The 25,863-nt window shown below is 50.3% G+C and overlaps 1 protein-coding gene across 2 annotated transcripts; it reads right to left on the bottom strand.

Moving 5' to 3' along the window:
- Positions 1-467: 467 nt before the first annotated feature.
- On the bottom strand, positions 468-25,626 carry SLC34A2 (solute carrier family 34 member 2). Of its 2 annotated transcripts, none has more exons than XM_004762663.3 (13): positions 25,492-25,626; positions 16,024-16,138; positions 15,797-15,931; positions 14,650-14,778; positions 13,068-13,211; positions 11,660-11,771; positions 9,114-9,309; positions 8,250-8,345; positions 7,711-7,831; positions 6,181-6,348; positions 4,667-4,783; positions 4,449-4,573; positions 468-3,417 (listed from the first exon to the last, which is right to left on the bottom strand). In XM_004762663.3, the coding sequence occupies exons 2-13, from the start codon at positions 16,133-16,135 to the stop codon at positions 2,791-2,793; spliced, it is 2,082 nt and encodes a 693-aa protein (XP_004762720.1). In that variant the 5' UTR covers positions 16,136-16,138; positions 25,492-25,626; the 3' UTR covers positions 468-2,790. The 2 variants fall into 2 exon arrangements, with proteins under 2 accessions (XP_004762720.1, XP_044932121.1); XM_045076186.1 differs by lacking the exon at positions 25,492-25,626 and adding an exon at positions 21,565-21,625.
- Between the last annotated feature and the right edge of the window lie 237 nt (positions 25,627-25,863).

Raw genomic sequence — 25,863 nt, 5'->3', positions numbered from 1 at the left:
TCCAAATCTTTTAACTTTGGCTTGTCTGTGAAGTCCAATGGGACAACGGAGCATGTGTGGGAGCTTAATGGGCAATCTGTGTACCCACAGTCCCTTGCCACCCCACTCGTATAGCCCACTGGCAATGCCCCTGAGCACAGAATTCAAGTAGACCCACAACGAGCCTAAGGGCAGCAAGACCCCAAGCCAAGTACAAGTGTTAAGTCTGCAACCGAGTATCCCAGGATACCGACAGTCACAGGAAGACACACTTCCCATTCAAACCAGCACCTTCCTCAAGCACCGCAAGAGAAATGAGTGAGGAACTCTATTTACCCCTCCTCACTCATGTTTCCTCTCTGTTAGCCACTCATCTAGGCTGGAATGATGACATAAAAGGAAAGGTCAGCCTCTGGTGCTTCTCTTCATTGTCCTTACTCATCAGTAAGGTAGGGTATGGATGGACATAGACACGCACACATCAAGAGGAGAAATAAAAATGAAGTTTTATGCAGCATTCCCGCTGTTCTGGCAGGAACAAGATACACGTACGAGCGACAAAAGGAGTTGTGTGATTTCAGCAATCCCATGTGTGAGTTGAAAGCTCTCATGTTTACATTTAAAATGGACATTTCATGATATGAAAATGAATCGTAACATACATGCTAATAATTAATATTTAAATCTTAGAAGCACTACCCATCAATACTTTAAAAGCCCTAAATCAGGAGAGATCACTGAAGGAAGGAGAGCTTTTGTATTTAGTGCCTATAATGGCACTTTCCCTCTGCTTCTGAACCAGGGGCCCCACAGATGATGCAGCTGACCCCAGTGATGGAGAGGTGGGTCATGATATTGAAGAGACCCTAATGTTTTTAGGAAACAGACCCAGGAGGCCCCTATTTCTCTGGAATGAAAAGCAATACAGTCCTTTGGATTTGTCTTTTTTTATTTCTCCCTTCCCACAACCAGTAAAAAAAAAAAAAAAAAAAAAAAAAATTACAATCAACATGGGTACAAGGATCCAATTAAAAAAAAAAAAAATCAGCATGCAAGAGGGCCACAGCCCTGCCCAGGCTTAGCATACATATTTACAGGGCGTGTGGCCCTGGGTGCAGCTACAGAGGCACATTGAAAAGGCGGTATTATGAAATATACAAAGGTGCTTTCTTTCTATTTTATCGTAGAACCCGGCCTCATTTCCAAATGACAGCACTACAAAACACAAATCACGCTACTACTTACTATGTAACTTACAAAAAATGCTGTACAGATGTGCGACTATAAATATATGAGTATAAATGGCTCTGTTTGGGAACTGGTATCTACAGGAGCTAAGGGTTAGAGGGCGGCTCAGTTTGGCATCCCAACCTGCTAAGTTGACACATAAACCAGGATGGGGGAGAATGGGATCTTGGAGTGAGGCTGTGCGGAACTCTCTCCCCCAGACCCGAGAGGCTCCCTCCCTTTCCCGGGGGCAGACTGGGAGTGTTCAGCGTGAGAAGCGGTGGAGGGAGTAGGTGTAGACAGCAGGCCACTCTCAAAGGCACAGAGAAGGCATCAGGAGCAAGGAGGAGCACAGCCCATGGACCCACAGCCACACACGGACCCCTAATGCTACTTGATGATCACCGTTCTGGGGGCTGTCTGGCCATGCCCTGGTTTCTGCCCTTTGAGAAAAAGGTTGGATCTCCGCAGGCATGAAGAGAAGGCAGGAAATTGGAGCTTGCCTATCTATGGGAACGCGAGAGAATGCTCGAAGAGTTTTTGGCTTGGATGGATGAATGGAAGCTGCCCACCGAAAAGCTGACCCAGACATCTATCTTGCAATTGTCCCATGTCTCCTGGGATTCACGGTGGCAGCAGTGGAGGGGATCAGAGGGGCTTCGGATCTTATTCCAAAAGACTCAACGAGGGCAATTTTATCTGATCAAAAGGGTAGCGCTGGGCTCTAGCCTGATGGTCAATCTGGCTTTTAGAGTAGCCGAGTCAAGAGCCCTAGGCTCTTGTACCAGATAAACCATCTCTACCCCAGTGCTCCCCATTCCCTAGCTCTCATCCTCCCAACTGCCCAGATCAGGATTTGGACCATTCACTTCTCGGAAAGATGGAGCCAACAGGGGAGCCAAAGTGCACTCTGAACCTCTTGGTAGCTCAGATGCAGCTCCTGCCCTAAGAACTTGGGCAAGGACACAGCAGGGAAGCTTAGGTGAGCCACACCTGTCTAGGTGAAGACACCCAACGAGGGACTTGTGGAGCTCTGGCAAAGGGTAAAGGCCCACCCTGTGGTCCTCACCAAGTCTCCACACAATTACACTATTCCCACACCCTCCCCACCCAAAGGGTCTGGTCTGGGGCAAGGGCTCCTGGGGGCAACTGCTCTTGGCTGAGGCAAATCTTTGGTAAATAAGAGAGATGGTAGAGTATTCTCACCATCACATACGCATGTAACATGTACATCTTGGAGAACCTTCCATAAATCCCTCCCTCAGGGGTTTTTTGGAAGAGGACTGCTGGAGTCTGAAAAACGGGTTCTGTGGAGCCAGCCAGCTGGGCAGGGCTGGGCAGTGTGATCATCTGGAGGCATTCTCTGTCCCAGTCTTTCAGGATTACTGAGCACATCTTGTAGGCGGAAGCTCGGGAGTCTGCACCGAGATGGAGCCACTGTGCAGGCTACCGGGCCAAGGGCCATGAAAGCGGGGGCTGATGTGAACAGCTTTCTGAGGAGGAATGGCTCCCCGCCAGGCAGAGGAAGGCCCGCGGAGACCGATGGGCTGCTGGGGGGCGCCCCCTCCTACCTCCGGGCCACCCCTACAAGGCGGTGCTGCTAGTGACGCTTCTGGTGCCCCCGGCCTCCCCCTGAGCTTGCGGGGGCCCATCTGGGGCCTCCCGGCTCATGGCCACGTTATCAAAGGCCTCGGGGACCTTGATGGGCAACTCAGGCTCCTCCTCGAGGTTCTGGCAGCAGCCACTGCAGCGGCAGCACGGTGGGCAGCCGCACAGCAGGCAGCACGTACGGCAGCAGAGCCGGCAGCAGAGACAGCAGCGGTTCTGGCAGCAGCCAGCGAACAGGGAGATCAGGTCGTCCCAGGGCTTCAGCGAGTGCATCCACAGTGGCAAAAAGTTCCAGTTCTGGAGCCTTCCGGGCAGGATGCGCGGGCAGCGCGACTGCAGGAGATTGAGGACCACCACCAGGAGGATCACGAAAATGATTGGCACGCCCACGCCCACCAGCACCGGCCAGCCGGCCAGCGAGAGGCCGAACACAGCCAGCGGGATCAGGAAGAAGAAGAAGATCAGGTAGAAGATGGCAAACCAGCGGTACTTGGAGGAGACAATGCCCAGGCCCTTGGCCAGGCGGATTGGCAGGCGGGTGAAGGGGATCGGGTACCATAGCATGATGCCCGAGATGTTGAAGAAGAAGTGGCACAGGGCGATCTACAACACAAGAGAGGGGACAGGTGAGTGGGTCTGGTGCCTGGGGGAGTCAAGGTGATGGGAGGGTGGTCTACTGGTCTACAAGGCATCCTGAGCAGAGGCAGGGGTCTTCCTGGTCTTCAGAGCACAGTTCAGAATGGGCCTGATGAGGAGGAAGGGAAGCTCTGTGCCCAAGTAGCCTGGCTCCAGAGGTCACACTCTGCTCCTTCCCCGTGTGCCCATTAGGTGCCAGGCATCACAAGAGGGGCTCGGGACCAGTCTGTCTGATACATTAAGCAATAGCTGTGTGTGGTTGCTGAGCACATGACCACGTGGCTAGCCCACATGGTCTACATGAAATGGGCTACAAGTCCAGAACATATACTTAGTGTCCAAGACTTAGTCCGAAAAATAAGGTAAAACACGTTACCAGCTTTTAAATCGATTACAAGTTGAAAGGATAATGAGTTAAATCAGATACGTTATTAAAATGTATCTCCCTGTTTTAGTTTTTTAAAATGTGGCTACTGAAAATTTCCAATTACGTGGGTGGCTCAAATTTATATTCTACACTCAGATTTCTGTCCGGACAGAGTCTCATGAGATCCTTAGAATAATCCTAATGAGATACGGTTCCTGGGTTTCTGATGATGGAACTGATGCTCAAGGTCAGGTCACCTGTCTAAGGTCACTTAGCCTGGAAAGGCAGGACAAGAATGCCAATGCCAAAGGTCTTGTCCAAGTAATCGAGCTGATCCAAGCAGGTCCTCCTCATTCTAAGCCCAGAGCACAAGCGACCTCCCAGTGTCCAAGCAGAGTTCCCCAAGTGGAGAGCAAGGAGATGGTAGTGTGGTATTTATGCCTCTTGAATACTCTTCCCACTGCTAACAAGTAGTGGCCACCCCACCTGTTTAAACCACCACCAGGGATGGGAGTGGTCTCATGGTTTTGAACACAGAAAAACTTGGCTTTTGTTCAAAACCATCTGCTTGCAAGCCCACAAATGGTACTTAGCTCCCCCAGAGCCCCCAGCCTGCACAGCCTTTCCTAACCTGCAGTGAGCTCCTCAGGGTATTGCCAGGGCTGGCCAAGGCAGCCAGAATGGCGGTGGTGGTGGTGCCGATGTTGGAGCCCAGCGTGAGCGGGTACGCCCTCTCGATGCTGATCACACCAATACCTGGTGGGAAGATACAGAAACTAGAGTATCAGCTTCAGGGGATGATGCGAGATGGTAATGGCAACAAGATGGGGAAGCCGAGGAGAAACTCACCGATCAGGGGGGTCATAGCGGATGTGAAGACGGAGCTGCTCTGCACGACAAAGGTCATGCCTGCCCCTACGAGGATGGCCAGGTAGCCGGTCACCCAGGCAAACGGAAATGGAAAATCTAGGAGACAGAGGTAAAGAAAGCTGTCACAGGTTTCCTAAGGAGGCCTGGATTGGGGGTCCAGCTGGCACCTCCAGAGGATCTGGGGGGTGGGGGGGAATGGGCTGGGCCAGAAGGTCAGGTTGTATGGCAGCCTCCCCAGTGCCATGGCCAGAAATTAACAAATGGGATTTTTAGAGTCCTTTCCCCTTGCATATTCAGATGGTAGAGCCAAGAATGTGTGTGTGTGTGTTATGAAGGCAAATACACACACCCCCAAAATTCTGATGTTGAAACCCTAACTCCCAGTGTGATTATAGCAGGAAGTGGAGACTTTGGGAGGTAATTAGTTCATGAGGGTGGAGTCCTTATGAATGGGTTAGTGCCCTTATAGAACAGAGATCTTCCTTTCTCTCAACTAATGCCATAGGAGGACACAGTGAGGAGGCGGCCATCTGTAAATCAGGAAGTGGGACGTCACCAGATCCTGACCATGCTGGTACCAAGCCCAGACTTCCCAGGCCTCAGGACTCTGAGAAATACATTTCTGTTCAAGCTACTGAGCCTAGGATAATTTGTTACAGTAGCAGAACTAAGACTCCACCCAAATAACCACCTTCCTACCACAAAGCACTTGGAGCACTGGGACCTCTGTTCTTCTGCCTGGCCTGGTCTCCCAGTACCATAGATCCTCCATCTTTGTGAAGGAGCATGGAGGCAGGACGGGTAGCTCAAAGTCCCACATATGGAGCTCTCAGGACTGCCCATACGGCTCAGACCCTGCCCACCCAGCAGGTGCCCAGAGTGACCCAGCTCAGCCACATGGCTACCCTGGGACAACCCTGGGAGGCGGATATTCTTGGCCTCATTTCACTGAGGTTTCATGGGGAGGTGATGTCCTTGGCCTGGCAGTCTCTCTCACCAGCCAGGACGCCATACTCATCAGCAGCTTCTCCTCGCCAGTGGGGCTGCGCTGGTTGCCTCAAGATGCTGACATATTACCCGCGATCACATTTTCTTCCCAGGAGTTGAAGGGACATGGGGAAGAGGGTAGACATCTATTACCCTTTTCCTAAGGGCTCCTGACAAAGCCCAAAGCTCTGGGCATAGGAAAACCTGCTGGAAGGAAGTCTTGTCTCACAGATCTCTGGATTTGAGCCCCCTCTTCCTCAGGACCTTTCGAACATGACAAAAGCTAGTGCCTACTTCCCCAGACTCTACCCAAGACACCAAGGAAGATTTCAAGGGCAAATGGGATCTCAACTTCTTCAGCTTATCAGATCCAAGAGAGAAACTCCATGCAGAGGCCATTGCTAGATAAAAATCTAAAGGAGTCACCCCACACCAGGAGTAGCCATAGTTATGCCATGCCCTAGAGAACCCAGAATTGGCAGGAGGGGGGTGGTGAGGGTACCTACCAGTGTTGAGGGTCTTCTTGATGACAATGGCCACCTGTCCCCGGAGCACAGAGCCCAGGAGCTTGACGATCATGATCAGGCAGCCGCAGAGGACCAGCAGGGAGACTAACAGCAGGATGGTGCCAACAACAATGTCCGGGAGGTTGGAATTCACAAAGATGTGCTGGCCTGAAAAGACCATGGAAAGCCCTTGTTAGGAGGGCCATTCCCTCCGCCCCCTGCCAAGGCCACTTGGTACTCATTCCCCCAACATCTTTCTGTATGACAGTAACAGAATCTTGATTGTTAGCTTGACCTATGGCAACCCAGAACAAAGACCACACTTCCTAGCTGCCTTCTACAGCGAGGTGTGACCCTGAGGCTTTGTTCTGGCCAGTGGGAGCCTCATAAGGCCAGAACAGGAGGTGAAATCCTATAGCCGCAGAGCTAGTCTGGGCATTCTTCTACCGCTAACTCCCACACAATATTCTACTCGTGAAACTGAGGATACTTACAACGGAGAGTCTGAGGAGCAAAGTGGGGTAAGGATGGACAAGTCAGAGTTGGAGCTATCGCTAACTGGAAGCCTCATTTTTTTGTAAGTCCTGCATGGCCCCATGATTATATAGTTTTACTGATGGATGGCTAGCACCAAGAACACAGGAGGTGAACTCATGGACACTGTGAGGTCAACCACACTTAAAATACTTGCTGCTCAGAATGAATGTGGCCATATGGTGGGGAGAGGAGGAAGAGAAGCAGAGATACACACACGGGCAGATAAGGAATGATAAGAATTAAAGATGTCGGGATGCCTGGGTGAGTCGGTGGCTTAAAACCTCTGCCTTCGGCTCAAGTCATGATCCCAGGGTCCTGAGATTGAGCCCCACATCGGGCTCTCTGCTAAGCGGGGAGTCTGCTTCCTCCTCTCTCTCTCTCTCTGCCTGCTTCTCTGCCTACTTATGATCTCTGTCTGTCAAATAAATAAATAAATAGATAGATAAATCTTAAAAAAAAAAAAAAAAAAGAATTAAAGATGTCTGGGCCAACATTCCAGAGGCAACAGTCTAGCTTCTTAAAGAATCAGAGCATCACATAGGCTCACTGCCTTGATCAGGGCTTTGGCTCCAGGGTCTTGAACGGGGCCTAATGGACAGCAGGGACTCATGATTTTAGGGTCAATGTATCTGTTCTGTTCCATGTGGGCCCTACATCTCCTGCAAATCTGGTGGGTGCCTCCCTAGAGCACAGAGGATACCAATGCATCCCGAGGGAGGACTCCGGAACCTATTGCTGAGCTCTGGTGCATTATGGGACCGCCAGAGGAACTGGGCCTCAAGACCTAGTTCCGCCCCCTACTGTGGGACCCTGGACCTGTCCTTGAGACTTAGTTCCCGCTGCTGTGAAAGTGCATAGTTCGTGACTTGGAATAATGCTGGTGTTCAGTGAATCCTAATGCACCTTCACCTACTGGGCTTCATGCAGAGTAAGAACACTGTCAGCGGCCCCCAGCACCCATCCCCACGGCCGACACTGTTGAGACCCACTCACACTTGGCAATGTTCTCCTTGGAGGTCACGTTCTTGATAGTCCAGGTGTACAAATCATTCGACCAACAAAGCGAAGGCGAGGTGCAGTTCTCAGGCGAAGGGACAGTGACATTCATTTGAGTCTGAATGACAAACATTGAGAAATGGTATGTAGAGTCCACCCTACGCACTTTTGATGGGGACTAGCAGGCAATGTGGCAAGTAGGAGGGAGACACACATAGGCATGTGTTTGTACGCGTGATGCACTGTTTCCACGGGTCCCTCCATCAGTGGGAACACAGGTGCCAAAGGTAAGCCAGGAGACATGAAAGTTACAAGCCAGGAATAATGTATCTGCAGTGCGGGGTGTGGCAGAATGGGCTGGGTCTGTCCTACTGCGTTATCTGTCCATCCAGCATTCAAAAACTTGTTTCCTTAAGGATTCTCACAGGCCAATATTTACTTCCTCTTACCTCTCATTTGCCCACGCTGCATTAAAAGTTTTGCCTTAAGCACAGGTTCAAGAGTTTGCCCACCTAGCAATATTCTTAGAAACTCACCACATTGGTCAAAGTTTTGCACCAAATCTTGATCAGACTCTTGTTTATGGCGGCTTCATCATTCATTGCAATTTGGCTGATAACCTTCTTATCCAGCTGAGGAAGACAACAGGTGGGAGACAGTAAGCATGTCCTCAGCACTGGGGAGGGACCCACATGAAGAAGGTTCTACTAAAGGGGCTTCAACAACATAAGCCCAACGGAGAGCCCCTGCTGGAGTGTGTTAGGACTCACTCCATCTGCACCCCCAGGATGGAGCACCGCACCTGGACGGTAGCAGGTATTGGACAAAGGAATGATCGTATCAACAACAGGCTGGCAGCTGGGAAACACACAACAGATGGTCATTGAGTGACAGCAAAACCCAGAAGGTAAGGGTGGTAAGGGGCAAGGTCAAAACTGACCCATTTTCCAAGGCAACAACCACAAAAAAACCTTTTAAAATTTATTTTAGTAATATTTCAATGGCCCTAGGGAGCAGAGGGGCGAGATGGAAGGGAAGGACAGCAACCTTTCTCTTGGGATAGGAGTAGGGTAATACTTTTCCCATGAGCCCCTGGGTGCTGAAGTCAGTAGGGGGACTAAAATGGCCCAAAGTGTCCAATGGAGCCTTTTGAGTTTCGAGAAGCGCTTGTCACACGCTCCCACCCCAATAAAGATGATATATGTTGAAAGTCAAGGAAAACAAAAAGGCCAGTTACGATACCCAGTGTCCCCAGAGTCTCACCTCCCATGGCCTTTTTCAGAGGCATTATAGACCCTCCTACTTCTCTACTATCCCTGCCCAGTTAGGAGAGGAGGGGAGTTAGGGGGAAAGGGGGAAGTTAGCTCCTTCCTTTCCCTCTCTGAAGGAAGCTGGGTTACCTGGATTATGAGCTTGGTGAAGGGGTCTGTGATGACTTTCAGAAGTGCTGGGGCATCTTCTCCATTCTTGAAGTGAAAGGTCTCCACCACCAAATCGGTCAGGGTCTCCAGGTAATGGGTGGCTGCCTCCAGGGGCAAGAGCACCAATACAGACAGCCAGTTGAAGAAGTCATGGACAGTAGCTCCCGCAAATGCCCTATAAGAATCCCAACCCAAGCCAACAGTTGGATTAATCAACAAGCAAGTAGGTACCAGTCTAGGCAGGTCATGGATGGCATTATCTGCTGGTGGGGGGGGGGGGGTCACCTCTCTGTCTATATTCACATTCTCACAGCAGTTCCCAAATGGTTGATATCAATATCCCCATTTGGCAGATGAGAAAACTGAGGGCCAGCAAGCAAAGAGGAATAGATGACCACTGCCTGGATACTGGGTCCAGGACCCCTGGACTCCCACTGCCCAGTAGAGGCTACCCCACCAAGCCAGATAGCACTCAGTTCTCTCTGCAGGGGGTGGGGGGGAAGGGAAGTAGACAGGTTATGGCCATAACAAGGAGCTCCGTGATTCATCCAGACCACTTCTGAATCACGCCATTGAGGACAATCTTCCTTTGGAAAGCTGAGGGTCAGTGGTATGGTGGTGACCAAAGCCATCAACTGAATTCTTAACTTTGTTAAAATCTTGAGACTCTGATGAACCGTTTGAATGGCCTGCACAGAAAACAGGTCAATATACACTACAATTTATATCTGAGAAGGTTTGCACGGTCCTCTGAATTCCATCCTATCTCCAGACTAACAAGTGAGATGTTTTTCCTCAATAAAAAAGTTTTCCTTTAAAAAGTATCTGCATGTTGGGCTTCTGGGTGGCTCAGTTGGTTGAACACGTGCCTTCAGCTCAAGCCATGATCCCAGGGTCCTGGGATCAGATCAAGTCCCAAAGACGGGCCCTTGGGATTGGATAGAGCTCATGGAACTGGGCAGGGAGCCTTCTTCTCCCTCTCCCTCTGCCCTTTTCCCACCCTCACCCCCCACTCATGCTCTCTCTCAAAAATAAGTAAAATTTTTAAAAAACAAAAAACGCATCTGCATGTGCAAAAAACCACCCCAAACAAAAAAAAGGACTTGAACAGACAGAAGCTAATAAACCTGTGCAAGAAATGCTTAACTTCACTAGTAGTAAAATTTATTTACATTTATTTACTTATAAGTACAAATCTTTACCTTCCATATCAGCTAATATTTTAAAAAAGTAACCTTTTCTTCCAAGAAAAGGTGATTTAAGACATCTTCACAAAGTGATACAAATATTTCTTAGTTGTTTGGCAAAATGTTTTAAGAGCCTTATATTATAGGGGTCGGATATAGTCATTACTTTTCTGAAAACCCACGAGGTGTTCCAAACCACCAGGAAAGAATGATGCACATCTCCAAAGACATTACTGAAAGCAGTCTATTAAAATAATCCAAACGAGGGCTGGGCTAGTTCAATTTTATTCCTATGTGCAGCCACTTTCATAGATCACGTTTATATTTGGCAAGTTTATATTTCATATGTAGCAGTGAAGAGCCCAGAATCTGGAAGAAAACCTAGACTGAGTCCCAGCCATGCCCCTTAGGGAAGTTATTTAACCTCTTTGTGTTTCTGTATTAATGAAATGGGGCAAAGAAAAGTCTATTCAGCTTCTTGAGAAGATCAAATTAACAGCCGGCCCTGGATAATGTTGTATCCGTTCTCAAGACCCTTGGGACATTTCATCAGGGACCAAAGAAGGTTAGCCGCGTCTGAGCAGAAATGAGCAGCTCTGAGGACCTCTGCCACCTGCCAGCTCACCAGCTGATGAGGGATGTCATCTGCTGACGACACAGCAGCCTGCTTACTGCTGTCTGCCCGACCTGTGCAGAGACCGCATCACGTAGACAAAGTACTTCTGTTTTAGAAACTTCTGGAAAAAGTCCATCTGTCAGAAGGCAGGCTGAGAACGTGCTTCATTTTCCCATTAACCTTTCGGAAGGAAGGTGTACCCTCTGCCTGTTTCAACCTGCCCCATTTTCCGATCTTCTTCACCCACAAAAACTATATTTTGCCTTTTATTGGCATGCAGGTAAAGTACAAAGGGAAGGTGGCAGGGGTTGAGCTCAGCCCAAAGAGGAAGCTTTAGGAGGTTATAATTATTTCTGACTCAGCGGGATAGTAAATCCTATCCTAACTGGCCTTGTTTTAACTACACCACACGGCAGGGAAGCTTCTAGCTAGGGCTTGCCTTTAGGGAGCTCTTGAATGCATGCCAAGTACCTGGCTAAGCATTTACCTGTAGGACTGGGTTTAGTCCTTTGGACAATGAAGGTGACAGACAGCCAGTGATCCTGGCGATGCTGACCACGGAGCTGAGTTTCATCAGCTGGTAAGTATGTGATTCCAACCCGCAGCTGCATTCTACTATGGCTACTTCTAGGAGCTCTAGCAATGACCAGCATATCTGCACTGGCTGATTAAAGGTAGTTATGAGGACCTGGCCCAGCAAAAGCTGATTCTGAGCCTCCTACCTTCTGAACTCATTCCGGTCTCCTGCCTGCATGAGCGCCACAATGGTGTTGGTGATTGAGGTCCCAATGTTGGCCCCCATGATAATGGGGATGGCTGCACGCACACTCAGCACTGGAAAACGGGAGAGAGAAGGTTAGGGAGTTAGCAAGCTTAGAAAGACAGCCTGGCCACATTCCCAATGTGGCCCAAGGCAGGATGACCTCAGTCAAGCTGGTAATTGCCAAAGCAGCCTTTCCTCATGATTTTGGGGTCAGCACCAGGCTATGAATCTGATGCAAGCTGGGACAGCTCACAGAAATATGCACGTGTACCCCAAAAAAATTTCCAGCATATAATCTCAGGGACTCCACAGACTCCACAGAGAAGCCCTTCTGTGGAGCCCAGCTTACAAGTGCCTTTCTCAATTTCTCTATGCTCCCTATTACAGGTGCAAGGCCAGCTCAGGCGACAACAGGAAACAATGTGTAAGGACTTGTGTATTTATTACGGGAAATTTCTTTTTCTAAGACAAGTTAGTACACTACCACAATGTTCTAACATATGAAAGCAAAGCTATATATTTTTAAGATTTTTATGTATTTATTTTAGAGATAATATGAGCCAGGGGAGGAGCAGAGGGAGAGGGATGAGCAGACTCCCGCACTGAGCACAGAGCCTAACCCGGGGCTCAATCCCACCACCTGAGACTATGACCTGAGCTGAAATCAAGAGTCAGACACTTAACTGAGGCACCCAGGTGCCCCAAAGGTAAAGTTATTTTGAAGAATAACTTTTTTCTGATTTAGCCCAGGAAAGTTCTAGTTAATTTTGCTAAAAATGCTGGTCTGTGCTGAAAATTAACCAGTTCAAATTGCCCTCCCCCCACTGAGACTCTATCCCAGCTTAGCCAGAGAAAACGATCAGCACGTTCAAGTTCGGAATGCCGGCTTCCCAAGCTCAGTGGTCCCCAAGCCAACGTGTGATGGGATTACATTTTTTTTACTCTTAGCACAGAGCAGTGATGGAAATGTTCCTCATCTACATGGCCCAATATGGCAGCCACTGGCCACATGTGACTATTGAGCCCCTAAAACATGGTTAGTACAACCCAGCAACTAATTTTTATATTTAAAGTAACTTAAGCTTAAATAAAATTAAATGGTCATATGTGGCTAGTGGCTGCTGGACTGGACAATACAGTTCCAGAGAATTCAGAGCCGAGTCTTCAAGCCTCAGGGACTATATTTTCAGACCCAACCACAGGAATGAAACAGGAGGCTGCCCAGGATAAGGCAGGACATGTCATAGTTGTGCAAGAAAGGAAGACACCAGTGACTGGCCTGGATGTATTCAGAACAAATTCCAGGCTTCCCAGCAAGACAGGGAAATGCCTGCAGTACGTCTGGGCCCACAGGTGCCTGGACTCACGTGAAGAGGCCACCATGCTGACGACGATAGAGGAGGAGGTACTGGAGCTCTGCACCAGGACAGTCACCAGAACACCAATCACCATCCCAGCCACGGGGTTGGACATAATGGAGTTATTGCTGAAGAACTGTCCAGCCACCTTTCCTGAAGAAAACAAGTGCACGGTTTGGAATGTTAGGTGGGCAGTGGGTATACGTTAGTCTCTAGACACAGCCAGTGGGTTGGGTGGGGGGTGGGAAGGTGAGGCCAGTCTCCAGCCCAGCTGGTACCTCCAGACTCTTACTTCCATGGGCTTCTTCCCAGCGCTGCCCTGGCACCATGTCTCCCCTTCTGTGACCGAGCTCCCAGTATACCCCCACCACCCAGTATATCCCTTCACCCTGTAGCCTCCCACATCTCTGCCATTCCTTTCCACAGCAAGCCCTCCTCCAGCCTTCTCTGGTCACCAACGGCCTCGACTCTACTTGGCCCAGTGTGTGTCAGTGAGTCTCCTGATGCCCTAATTCCCCGTTCAGATTTATCTCCCAGGAATGGATATTCTCATTCTTCTCTGTCCACATTATCCAACCCCCATTCTCCAGCCCCAGCCTAGCCTGAGATGCCCAAGACCACCGATCCATTCCCCAACCCATTTACGGAAGACCAGGGCCCAGAGGGTGGAGGCCACTTGTTAGGTACTCAGAGAATGAAACGCCTTGCTGATGCTGCCTTGGACCAGGGACTTGGCAGTGGCATCCAGGAGGCTGGTCTGCCTCTCATCCATCCCCACAAGTGCCCCCCCTTCCCCAGTTCTCCCAGGTAAAAAGATGAGTTCCCAAAGAAGGCACCATGGGGTATAGAAATCCATGGCTTTCCATGTAACTGGGATCTGAGTTTGGAACCCACTGTACCACCTCTAGGCTGTGAAATGAAGGTCTGGGCAGCATGACCTCTTTCAGCCTCAGATGCTCCTCGTCAATGAACAGAGCTTTGGGAAGGAAAGTGCAGGACCCCAGGTGGCATTCCAAGTGGCAGTTCTCGGTGTCATCCCCTACTGGGGGAACAGAGGGGACCGAGCCCATGCTGACCTCACTCCTGGGTCCCCCACACACTGCACAGCCACCCTCAGTCCTGGAAGATGTTTTGACAACTGCCGAGGATACAGATCCACCAACTCTGGGACCCTTGTTCTTCTTCAGCTAAGGCCCAGCCCTGATTTTCCACAGTTGCTTTAGCTCAAGAGCACTCCTAGCTAATAATCTCTTCAGGTGGGAGGCCCAAGACAGCAGGGATCCCTGAGATAAGTCCCTCTGTCAGACAGCTTCCTGTCTAGGGTCCGTGGATGAACACAGGAGGCCGACAGCTTGGAATTGGCTCTAGCCCTGGCTGCTGGCCTAAAAAAGCCAACAGTCACAGCCTCTTTACAGGCATCAGTTTTCTCTTCTGTAAAATAGGGGTTATGACTTCACAAGATGTCAGGGGACTTCTTGCCCTGAAACAGGCTGAGAGGCTGCAGCTGGAGAGGGCTTGCTGCACTGTGACCATGTAAACCCAGTACCACAAAAATCCCCTCACCCTAGATCTTTGTCCCTTCCATCCATACCTCCAGCCAGCTGGAAGGCACTGCTGAGGACATCCAAGGAACACACGAAGAAGTAGAGAAATCCCAGAAGCAAAATAAATTTCCCAATTCCTTGGAAGACACAGAGGATCTTCCCTTTGGTGTCTCTCTCTGGGGTAGGGGAAAAGGGATGAAGTCTGTTAGTGCCCGAAACTCCGAAGTTTGGCAGTGAGCTCAGAGGTCCCCCCTTTTCCCTTCTACACCCTCCCTCTAGGTGGCTATAAGCAAGGCCTAGAGGTGCGACACAGCCATAACTGCAGTTTTCAAAGCAATTACCACTATAGTTCATTTAGTTGAAGCCTGTGGTGAGGTGTCTCTAAAGGATCAGCTTTGGAGAGGAGGGGTCCTATGGGGTCTGGGGCACTGATAGACAAGCCAGACTCCATGCTCGGCTGAACCAGTGCTGCTGAGTGGGGCAGTTAAGGGCACTTGGCACCTGCTAAGTGTGGGATCAGAGATAATGGTTCTCCTAAGCACCTTCAAAACAGCACAGGATACTTTCTAGAATGTGGCCACAAGGTAGCAATCACAGGCTCCACTTGGGGAGGGTTGGGGCGTGCACACATCCTGGAATGCTATGTCCTTGGATGCTATTTTCTCTGCTCCTTCTTACAGCGGTTCTCATTTCCTCTCTCCCAGCTGTCTGAGCTGCATACAGACCCCACACCCTGTACCCAGGAAAGAAATGCAGCATTTGCCTGCATACCAGCCTTGCTGGTTGTATAGTCTATGCAGGCATCTTCTGCAAGCCTCCCTTGATGCCCACATTTAGGTGGGGAGCCCCCCCCAATCCAGGAGCTCTCAGTGAGGGACCCCGTCTGTTCACTGCTGCATCCCGAACACCGCTCCTGGGAGCCAGTCGGCCCACAGTGGATCATGGGGAGCAGCACAGTGACTAGCGTTCCAACACTGGGACACTCACTGAGTGAGGGAGAACAAAAGGCCCCCTGGTCCTCACACTGTGCTTGGAATTGAAGCCTCCAAGACTGCCAGGTGGCATCCCTAGCCAGGACCTTTGTTTGAAGGGCATCAGAGCAAGGGCAAGAAAGAGGCCAACACAAAGGAGACGATACGATGGAGATTGTGAACCCAACCCTCACTGATGGGAGTCCCTCCTGCCTGCTTTTACCTGACCACTTGATCCCGGTGTCCCGAAGCTCAGGCAGGTCCCAGGGGTCTGCCACCTGGGTGGGCTCCTCTATCAGTGCCACAGTGGAATTGGATGGCAGAAGTTCAATCTTGGTCACAGGGCTCCCGGTGTCATCTATCCAAACGAGCAACAGAGGCCATGAGTCAGACCAGAGTCTCCAGGGGTCCTCACAAAGGCCAAGCTGAGGCAGGATGGGCAACACTTACTTTTGTTGGTCTCCTTGCCTTTCTCAGTTGTGGTGGGCTGCTGACTGGTGACCCCTTCCAAGTATTTATTGGGGTTGGGCTGGGCATTTTCCAGCTCAGGCCAAGGAGCCATGGTCTGTGGACAGAAAACAGAGCTTATAGAAGCAGCCACTAAAAGGCGTCACTCTCAAGTGCTGTGTCAGGAAGAACCAGTGGCTGCAGAGATTCGGGAGAGGTGTAGGGTGTCGTGCTCAGACAACTTTTAAGTGTGGGCTCTTGAACGCCTATTTCCACCTCTGGGTCTCCCTCACCTGCTCACCTCGCTGTCGCTACATCAGACCCCATCTTAGTGTTTTTCCATTCTAGCCTCAAAGTCAGTTGAACTTGCTTCGGTTTCTCTCACTTCCCTCTCTCAGCATCTGTCTTGACTCTCCTTCAGTCAGCAAGGGGATGCAAACCTATCCATCTTCCACTCATGGAACACCAAGTCCTCAAGCCCTACGATGGGTCCCTCATCTGCTTTTTATTTCTAAACTACAGGTCTGCGCCGAACCTCATCCAGGGGACATAATGTATGTGTAGATCCTCATATATGTTCTACCTGCCGGACCCACCACCGAGTCTTCTGTGAGTAGCGTGACCCGCTGGAGCTGGTTTGAATCCCAGTGGTGCCACTTATCAGTGAGTGTGTGTTTAGGAATGTCCTTTCATATCCCTGAGCATAAAGACATAAATGTCTCCCTATCTAGAAAATGTGGATAGTTCTTCATACTTTGCAGGGTTACGAGATTAATGGCGATACCTAGAAAGTGCCTGGCATCAGGCAGGCAATTAGGACTAGGCGATGCGGCTGAATTAATGGCCCTTTGTCACATTCCTTCCAACCTTTGATAGAGACTTCCTCATAACCCATTTTCTCAACAAAGCCTTTCTTGCTTACACAGACAGGAAGTGTGGCTCTTGACACACTTGGAAGTCCACTCCTTGTGGTCCTTGTCTTTTGACACACGTTAGACAAGGGGAGGACAAAGGACTGGAACAAACAATTCACAGAAGAGGAAGTACAGGTGGCTAAAATACTACAAAATAAGAATTTGGCCTCATTAACAACCCAAGATATGCAAAATGGAACATGGAGTTAAGTTTCAACCATCAGATCAGCAGAAAATTATTTCTTAGGTATACTATGCTATGCTAGAGAAGAGGCAGTGAGCAGAGCACCACTATAGAACGCTTCACTTTTTTAAAAACATCTCTAACCTAGTCATTTCACTTCTAGGAATTAAGAATCTAGAAACATTTTCTCCCAGAAAATACAAAACACCTCCCTGTTCCAATCACTTCTTTGAAGAGATGTTCCCAGAATCTGGGTCTGACTCCTTTCCTATTTTTCTTAAATGGATCTACTTCCTGCCTACCAAAATGTAAGCTCTACCCCTCAAATAGAGGCTTTGTCTAGATCTTCACTGTATCCTGGAGGTCTGGAGCTCTGCCTGGCACATCGGCAAGGCCCAATAAATGGGGATTGACCGAATGAATGGGATGCAGACCGAAAAGGCGTTGCCACACTGTCAAAGAGATGAAAAGTAAAAACATGGAAATTGTATTAACCACAGTCCGTCCATGAAGCATAACAGCATGCCACTGAAAAGGTGATGAAGAGCCAGAAGAAGATAAAAAAAAAAAAAAAAAACCCAGGAAAATGCTATAGCTAAATTGTGAATAAAAGGTACTTCTTTGTCCTACTCACAGCATGTTCTTGTAGGCTCTGGGACGGCTGCACGGGATTCAGAGTGCGTGATGGGATTGTGGGGGACCTATTCTTCCTCTCTATGAAATTATCAAATTCTCATAAGAGATGTAGCCCAACCCCAGACCCACAAGTTGCAACGGTTCGGGGACACCCGTGGTGGCACTCTTCTTCATCCTAGTAAGCCAAGACCTCATCTGATTCTGGGCGTCCCCATCAGGAGGGGGTTTCATCTGCCTAGGGAATTTCGACTTTTCCAACGAACTGCAGGACATGACATGTTCTTCCACCATCACAAGGAAAAACGTCTTGCAGGCACCGGCTTCCATGAACTGCCTGGCCAGCGAGAGCCTGTACTGACTGAGCCTGGCTGTGCTCAACCTCGCAGCCACCCATTCGGGGAGTTACTGTTCTCCCATTAGACAAAAGAAACTGGGGGATAAGGAGGCTAGGTAACTTACCCAAGGACCCAGGGTGTAGAGCTGTGAGCTCGGGTCAATTTGAATCCCAAGCCTTTTCTGGCAGCCACTCCTGGGCTGGGTGTTCTCTGCAGGCCACTCAATTGGTTTCTAGGCTAGACATTGCTTCTAACGTCTGGCCTTCTGGAGTTGCTGTGCCTGCCACAAGTTCGACTCCTCCCTCGGGCTCAATTAAATTCCTTCTTACAGCTGACCATCAAAGGTGGGGCAAACCCTGCTGTTCTCAAGGCTCGCTAGGGTGGGGCAGGGGATGGGCTTCCTGGAGTTGTGATGGAAGGCAGCTATGAGGCTGGGGCCCTGGCAGGGGAGGTGGGAACTGGGTGGCTGGGGAGGACAATCTAGGCTGGTTGGACAATCTAGGCTGGTTGGAGAGAGCTCTAAGCTCAGCTCAAGGCCACTCTGCAGGTGAACTGGCTCAGGTTTGAAATAGCACAGAGATAAGAAAAGACACAGCCAGGTCCCCATGCTTAGGGAAGCATAGCTAAGGGGTCTACCTCTCCCAACACAGGATCCTTAGCCCCAGGGTTTTGGGGAAAGAAGCACTCTTGGGGATTCTCATTTCAGTCAGGCACTAGGCTGGGTAGTTACACAGCGCAGGTGTTCTGAATCCTAGGCCAGCTCTGCCTCAGATACTAAGGCAGTCACTCGACTGCTCTGTGCCTCAGTTTCCCCTCTGCAGAATGGGGCTTATAACAGTCCATAACCCACTGGGTTATTAGACAGCTTCAATCAGTTAATTTCTGCAAAGTTCTTGAGACAGTAACCTGTCTGATCAAGTGGTTAAGGTTCCTCTTCCCAGCACCCCTGAGAGGAGTTAGTGTTATTCCCATTTTACAGATGAGAGAGCCAAAGCACTCAGAGGGGTAGAGCCACTTGGCCCAGGTCCACAGCATGATTTGAGAGGGTCTGACTCCAGAGTTGGTCCTGCCTCTCAGCTCCACGTCTGGAACGCTCCTGGAAGGGATGAGTCATGCAATAATGGCACCAAACGTGCACTGTATCTGATTAACGCCTCACTACCAGGCTCATGGAAAGACGCCTCAACACTCAGGCGGTAGAAGTCAGTGCCCCACCTCCACATGCAGAGCCGAGGGGAAGAAGCAACAGCTCGGTGGACTGGGTCTCAAAGCCCCTGCCACTCCAGTTTTTGGCACAAAAGCATTCACCTGCATCAAACTTCAGCCACCTCAGGGCCCCTTGGAGCAGTCAGCACTTCCCCATCACCCCAAACGTTAGCTTCGCTGTTTGCCACCCAGAACTGCAAGGTGGTCTTTGCCAGCCACCACACCCAGCCAGCACCAGGACCTGCTGACTCAAGCTGGGAACATCACAGCTTGTGGTCTCCGGCTCCCCGTGCCACCTCACCAGGCTGGGCCCCAGTGCCAACCAACACACAGCAGCCTGTTTAACTGGTTTGGGCCCCAGTGCCTCCCAGGGGTTAACTTTGCCAGCACCCAGCTGTGATTGCACGGGGACTCCCCATTTCTTTACTGCCCGGTGCTCCCTAAATGATCCCCTCCTCAGGTCACACTGGCCTCAGTTTGGGACCCTGAATCCTCTCTGTAGGGTGCCACCCTCTGCTCTTGCCTGGGGAGCACCCCTCTTCAGAAGGCCCTCCCCCCATCTTTCAGTCCAAGCCCTCCCTCCACACTTGCCTGAGTCCCACGGGCTCCTCTGACCATCCCCATGTGCCAGGCAGCACTGCCTGTGTGACTCATAGGGCTCCCCGCCACACACACAGTCATTGATTTCTAAGAACAACCACCGTTTAACGAGCTCCAGCAAGGTGCCAGGCACTGTGCTGGGCCATGACACGTAATATCTCCTGCAATCTTTATGCGAGAAAGGGGTCATGCTCATCCCCACTTGCAAACAGGAAAACCTGGAGCACAGAGAGAGATTACGCCGCCACTTGATCAAAGTCACCAGGCACGGGAGGGACAGTTTTTAAACACAGTCAGTGAGGCTGGGACCCTGATTTACAGTATCCTTGGCCACAATGTAAAGGTATTTTCCCGGAGCACTGGTTTTACTCCCGTAACTGGGCGGTGGGGAGGCTGAAGAGTGTGCCTAGTGGGTGACTTACACTGGACACAGGATATTTACATGGAGCCCATGCTCAGCCTTGGCACTCCTGACATTCAGGGCAGATGATGTTTTGCTGTGCCAGTGATCTTGTGTTATCGTAGGAGAGACAGCATTCCTGGTCTCTATTCTCAACATACCTCTTCCCCTTAGTTTTGACAACCCAAAAGGTCTCCAGACATTGGCAAATGTCCCTTGGGGACTGAGAATAACTGGTCTATAGAGCTTCAGACTTCACATCCCAGCTACCTGGTTTCAAGTCTCAGCGATGCCATTTGCTGTGTGTCTTTGGGCTAGTTCCTTTGCTTCTCTGTTTCCCCACATGTCAAATTATGCTAACATGACCGAGGAAGGATTGTTATGCTTAAGGGTGTTATGTATTAAAAGTTCTCAGAATAGTGTTTGACACCTTGTTAAACCTTCTGCGGTTTTCAGCTATTGCAGTAAAATAATCAGGGACATTGGAATATAGAGGACAAGACTTCTCTGAATTCAAAATTAAAAAGACAGGACACAAAACATTGCTTTGAGCTTGCAAGGGGCGACTCTGAACTACTCACAGATTTGCTAGGAGTTTCCATATATTTGGCTTATTCTGCTCCAGGGTAGCTTAAAGGAAAAATTTGAAAACCTATTATGATCTTCTACAACCTCTCCTTTTATAATCTTAATTCACTCTAGAATCATACTCCTATCTCTTTGCCATCTCTACAGCCTTCTCTACTGCTGTTTAACTTTGAGGCAAGACCCATATGTTAACGCTTTTTCTCCCAGTGCTCAGTAGACTACATGTCACGGTGCTCCTCACATTTGGGAATGGAGGAGTCCACATTCAGGGTTTGCTGAAGGGAGGCACCAGGTCCCTGACTAGGAAACACATCAAGCCTGCAGTTTACCCACCTCCCCCCACCATAAGCTGGGTTGGACAAGATCTGCTGGATGGAAGACCCGCATCAAGAAACTGGGCCCTGAACATCACAGCAGCCCCACTTGGGAAACTCTCGTCCCCACTTAGGTCAGAAGGATGATTATTCGCCCATTTAAATTGTGTTTTCAGGGACTGGATTTCTGAGTGGTCACCAACTATCCAGCACATACAGAAACAGACACTTCACCCAGTCTAATGTTCAGGGCGCTTAGAGCACGGTGAGCAGTGGGTCAGGTAGACGCCCACTTGCGCTGGTGCAGAGGAACAGGACCTCCCGGCAAGGGCGCCTACCCACTGACGGGCCTCAAATACCAACTTACTCTGTGAGTCCTCTGCTGGCCTCATGCACCTCCAGGCCCTCGTTTTACTCTGGTTTTACTTCTGGTTGCCAGTACCACCAGAACGCAAAAAAAAAAAAAAAAAAAAAAAAAAAAAAAAAAAAAAACCTATGAATGTCTCCACACCTTCTTAGAACTCTTGTCTTCCCTACTGCAATCACTCTTCTCAGCAGCACGGGCACACAGGTTCCACTCACCTCACCTTCCCAGGCAGCAAAACCCTAGCTCTCATGCAGGCTGACCCCGCGGTTCTGGAGGAAAGGGAGGCCCTAGAACCAACTGCCTGTGATAGACCCTGAGGCCGCTCCTCAGGGCCCCTCCTCCAGGCCCCCGGAGCTGCCAGGTCTGCTGCCAGGATAGCGGCCGCCACACAGCACCAAGATAGCACCCCGCAGTGGGTGAAGACCTGGTCTGCGGAGTCCTGCCACGGTGTGGGACCCTGAACCTCTCTGAGCCTCAGTTTCAACATCTCCAAAATGCGGACAATCCCATCTCCCTCCCTGAGCTGTTGCAGGATTGACTGATTAATGGGCCTGCGTGAGCCCCTGAGCAGAGGTCCTTGCAGAGTAAGAACGGAGAACTCTTGAGGAATGAATTGCATCATGGACAAGGCACAGCCCAAACGCCACTGGGCCCTAGACCGTAGGCTCGTCTTCTCAGTGCTCAGCACAGCAGCGAACCCTCTGTTAATATCTGTCCAATAAAGGAACCTAAAGCACAAGAGAAAGGCGCTAACACTGTTTTGTGACGGGGGAGTGTCCTATGTGATCCGTGACCTCATTAAATTTTACAATAACCAAGTTCTTTCCAGTTTACAGAGAGACTGAGGCATGGAGAAATTTAAAAAGTCCCATGGCTCCCTGCAAATGGGGTCAGGACTGGAACCCAGGAAGGCCAGTTCCCAAGTAGGGACCCCTTCCACAGACCTCTCAGCCAGGGGCTGAGACAGAGGGACCAGGAATCCTCTGGGCTCCCTCCGAGCCGCGTGCCACCAAGCTCCAGGGACTGGCAGGAGAGCTGGCCAGTATCAAGCTGGCTGATATCGTGCCCCTGCAGGGGTCCCTCCTACTTAATCTTTTAGAGGGCTAGAGATGCCAGCCAAGAATGCTGGAATGACCAGCTGCTGTGCCCACAAAGGCTTCTGGCCTAATGGAGACCTGGATTCAGCAGAGGCGAAACCTTTTTAATAAAGAGTCTCAGCTAAGCAGGAAAAGGTGACACTGAATGAGCTGGGCAGAGGCCCCAACCTGAATCTCAGGCCCTTCTCCCAGTGCAGTGCCGGACACCGGCCTGTCTGGAACCTGCTTCTCTAGGAAGGGACTCTGAGCAGCCGCTGGGGTCTTTGGCACCTTTGAGCACCCCCCAAAGTCTCTCTCCCCAGGGGATCCTCTGATCTAGCTGTTCCCTCGCCCTACCTTCCCAAGGGCACAGTCCAACACTCTCTTGCTACCTGCCAGAAAAAGCAGAGAAGCATCAAGTCATCCACTTTGTCTGTTTGGTACTAATACCCATAAAGATTTTTTGTTTGTTTAACCACTAGACACGAGGCTGGTGGGGTCTGAGCACACACCTACTCTCTTGCTCCCCACCACTCATCCCTACAACTGCACTGGCTTCTGCAGAATAACCCTTTGGGCTCAACTTCCCACGTCCACATGTGGACCGCCCTGCCTGCCAAGAGGAACTCCTCAGGCCAAGGAGAGGACACTTCTCAGACCTGGGGAACAGGAAAATGTAGGGCACTTGGCAGTCACCCAACCCCTCCACCAGGCATTGTTTGAGCTTCCCCAACCAAGACCAGTGCTGGTGCCGCCTGTACTCAGAACAGCAGCCGCCAATCCAGGTGGGAGGGGGAAGAGGCAGGGCAGCGTCCTGCAGAGAGAGGAGACAGGCCCACTGTCTCCTCCCAGGCAGAGGCCTCCAGCACCGCAGGGAGCACCCCACACAAACTAACCCATCCCATCTCACATGCACTTCACTTCTGCAAATTTACTTCTAAGTACTTTTACTTTCATGCTAATTCTACCTAGGAAGAAAAACTAAGACACAAAGAAATTAACTGCTTCATGGTCTACAGACTCTACACCCTCAGGAACAATTCAAACTCAGGTAGTTTGAGTCCAATGTTCAATACGCTTCAGAAATCCTTTCAGATGTTGAAAGAATGACCTAGACTTCAAAAATTCCCAAGAGGGCAATGTCTACTTTTTTTTTTCTTTTCCGCAGCTTCTTTCAGCCATCACAAGGCAAAATAATCCCAAAGACACAGTAGTGGGAGGCGGGGAGGGTGCGTGGTAGTTGCGGGGGGAGGTGCATGGCACAGGAGACGAAGCAATTGGTCTGGGCTTTGCATTCAGGAATGGCTTTAGTTTAGACTTTCGACAACAGGCACGAAAGGGGTTTTAAAAATACATTTATTCTATCCCTTTAAACCTGGGCTATATTACCAAACTACACCCTCAGGATGCACTTCCAGTGTACTTTTATGAACTTTTAAAATAAATCCTGCCATTCACTTTTAACTATACCAATTCTTGTGCATTGTGTTAGGGGTGGGGGTTAAAAACCCTCATGACTGAAACCACTTTAAACGCATCGCAATCTCTCTGCAGTCCTCTTTTTGCACTCTGGGGGCACTTCTGAATTCAGTGGGATGTCCTGACTACTTCCTGTTGATGCTGCCATTCCCGCAGTCCCTACAGTGGAGTTGGGGGGCGAGAAAGCGGGCAGGCAGGCAGGAAGTGGCTGAAAATGGTGTTAAAAGTTTATTCCAAATCACTGATCCCTAGAAGCTGTTTTCTTCATTAAATTGAATCCAGGATATTTTTATGTCAGCTTAGTGCCTAACAGCTGTAACCCAGACGTCCGTCCACCCACCATCGGGGACTTGTATCCATGAGGTGGTTGAGTGATTTGGGGTGGATTTTGGAAGGGGCAATTTGTTAAACATCCAAACCTTGTACAAGCATGCTCTTCCTGCCACCGGTTCCCGAAGTTACAAAAATAGAGATCATTATCAGCAGGTTGGCTGGCAGGAGCAGAGAAATTCAAACGCTCTGAACAACCTCCAATAATGGTTGCTCCTCTCAGGCACAACTTTTTCAATGCCCAACCCTGAACAACTTTGAGCTCAGGAGTGGGTGCGAGAGGAAGACAAACAGGTCCCAACCAAGCAGAGCTAACACAGAAACTGCTTGTGAATAGAAACAGGGAGAGAGGGGATTCTGAGTGATGAAATCCACAAGCTGCCTCCGTGAAATCAATTATTGTTTGAGAAAGTTGCCACCTCCCTAAGGAAAAGGAGTTGATTCTAACACTCCCACCTCCGGGAATCCGAAGACTGAATTAATTCTGTTCTGTGTGCCACCTGTTTCTGGCCTAGAGATGCTGGGTGCCCTCCCAAGCCCACCACACCTGTGCATATTTCCTTGAACGCCATCCCCCACACTGCTCACCTGGTATCCTCTGACTTTGCAAACACTGAAGAACTGTGGGTTCATAGCCACCTGCTTTAGGTCACACTGCTAGTAAATGACCAAAAAAAGAGAGCCCTGCCGTCCTGATTCCTATGTGGCCCCTTTCATTCCCCCATTTTCCCCTCCCAAGCCACGAATTTCAGTATATGTATCATTTTAGATACCCCCCCACACCCGTGGTTGACTAATAACCGGGTCAGCACTAAGAGCGTCCTCATGGGAGTTGTAACAGCAAAAGCAGTCACACTGAGAACACAAATAGAATCTGATAATTTAGGGAAGGTGTATTTTGTCTTCAGCCCCAAACCAGCCAAGTTCCTGGAGGGGTGAACATCGAGGGCTATCTGAAAGAACCCAGTGTGGTCAGAGTAAATGAGAGTTCTTTCCAGGGCAAGGAGGGAGAAGGAAGCGCCCTGGGCCGGCGGGTACTCACCAGCGCTCCTCGCGCAGTTAATGGACCGAAGGAGGCACCCAGGCGGAGCTCAGCCTCCGAGGCCTGAGTATATATAGCGAAGGTGTTGCGCAAAGAGGCCGGCGGCAGCGGCTGTCATCACGCCCCTCGCACATTCCAGGACCGCCTGCCGCCGCCGGGGCACTGCCTACCTGCCGGCTTAATGAGCCCATCGTGACCTCGCCCCGCTTCGGAGGAAAGCCAGGCGCCCAGGCTGCGGGAGAACCTCACTGGGCCCGTGTGCTGAAGGCACCGCTTGCCCCGCCCCCGCCCAGCGCGGGGCCGCACAGCCCAGCAAGTGGGGGGGCTCGCCAGGCTCCCCCCACCGCGGCCGGCCGCGGCCCCACAATCCCA

Source organism: Mustela putorius, unplaced genomic scaffold, assembly GCF_011764305.1.
Source record: "Mustela putorius furo isolate JIRA1106 unplaced genomic scaffold, ASM1176430v1.1 tig00000083_pilon_pilon_pilon, whole genome shotgun sequence".
In the NCBI taxonomy this organism is placed as follows: domain Eukaryota; kingdom Metazoa; phylum Chordata; class Mammalia; order Carnivora; family Mustelidae; genus Mustela; species Mustela putorius.
Note: the sequence above shows the minus strand (reverse complement) of the source record. Positions and strands in the feature narration are given on the sequence as shown.

What these genes read in the sequence shown, in the direction of transcription:
- SLC34A2 (XM_004762663.3), bottom strand. Translation starts at nt 16,135, where the DNA reads ATGGCTCCTTGGCCTGAGCTGGAAAATGCCCAGCCCAACCCCAATAAA. An exon ending in CAGCATGGTGGCCTCTTCAC is followed by an intron (nt 11,772 to 13,067) that starts GTGAGTCCAGGC and finishes CCCGTTTTCCAG; the next exon opens with TGCTGAGTGTGCGTGCAGCC. An exon ending in CCCTGAGGAGCTCACTGCAG is followed by an intron (nt 3,418 to 4,448) that starts GTTAGGAAAGGC and finishes CTTGTGTTGTAG; the next exon opens with ATCGCCCTGTGCCACTTCTT.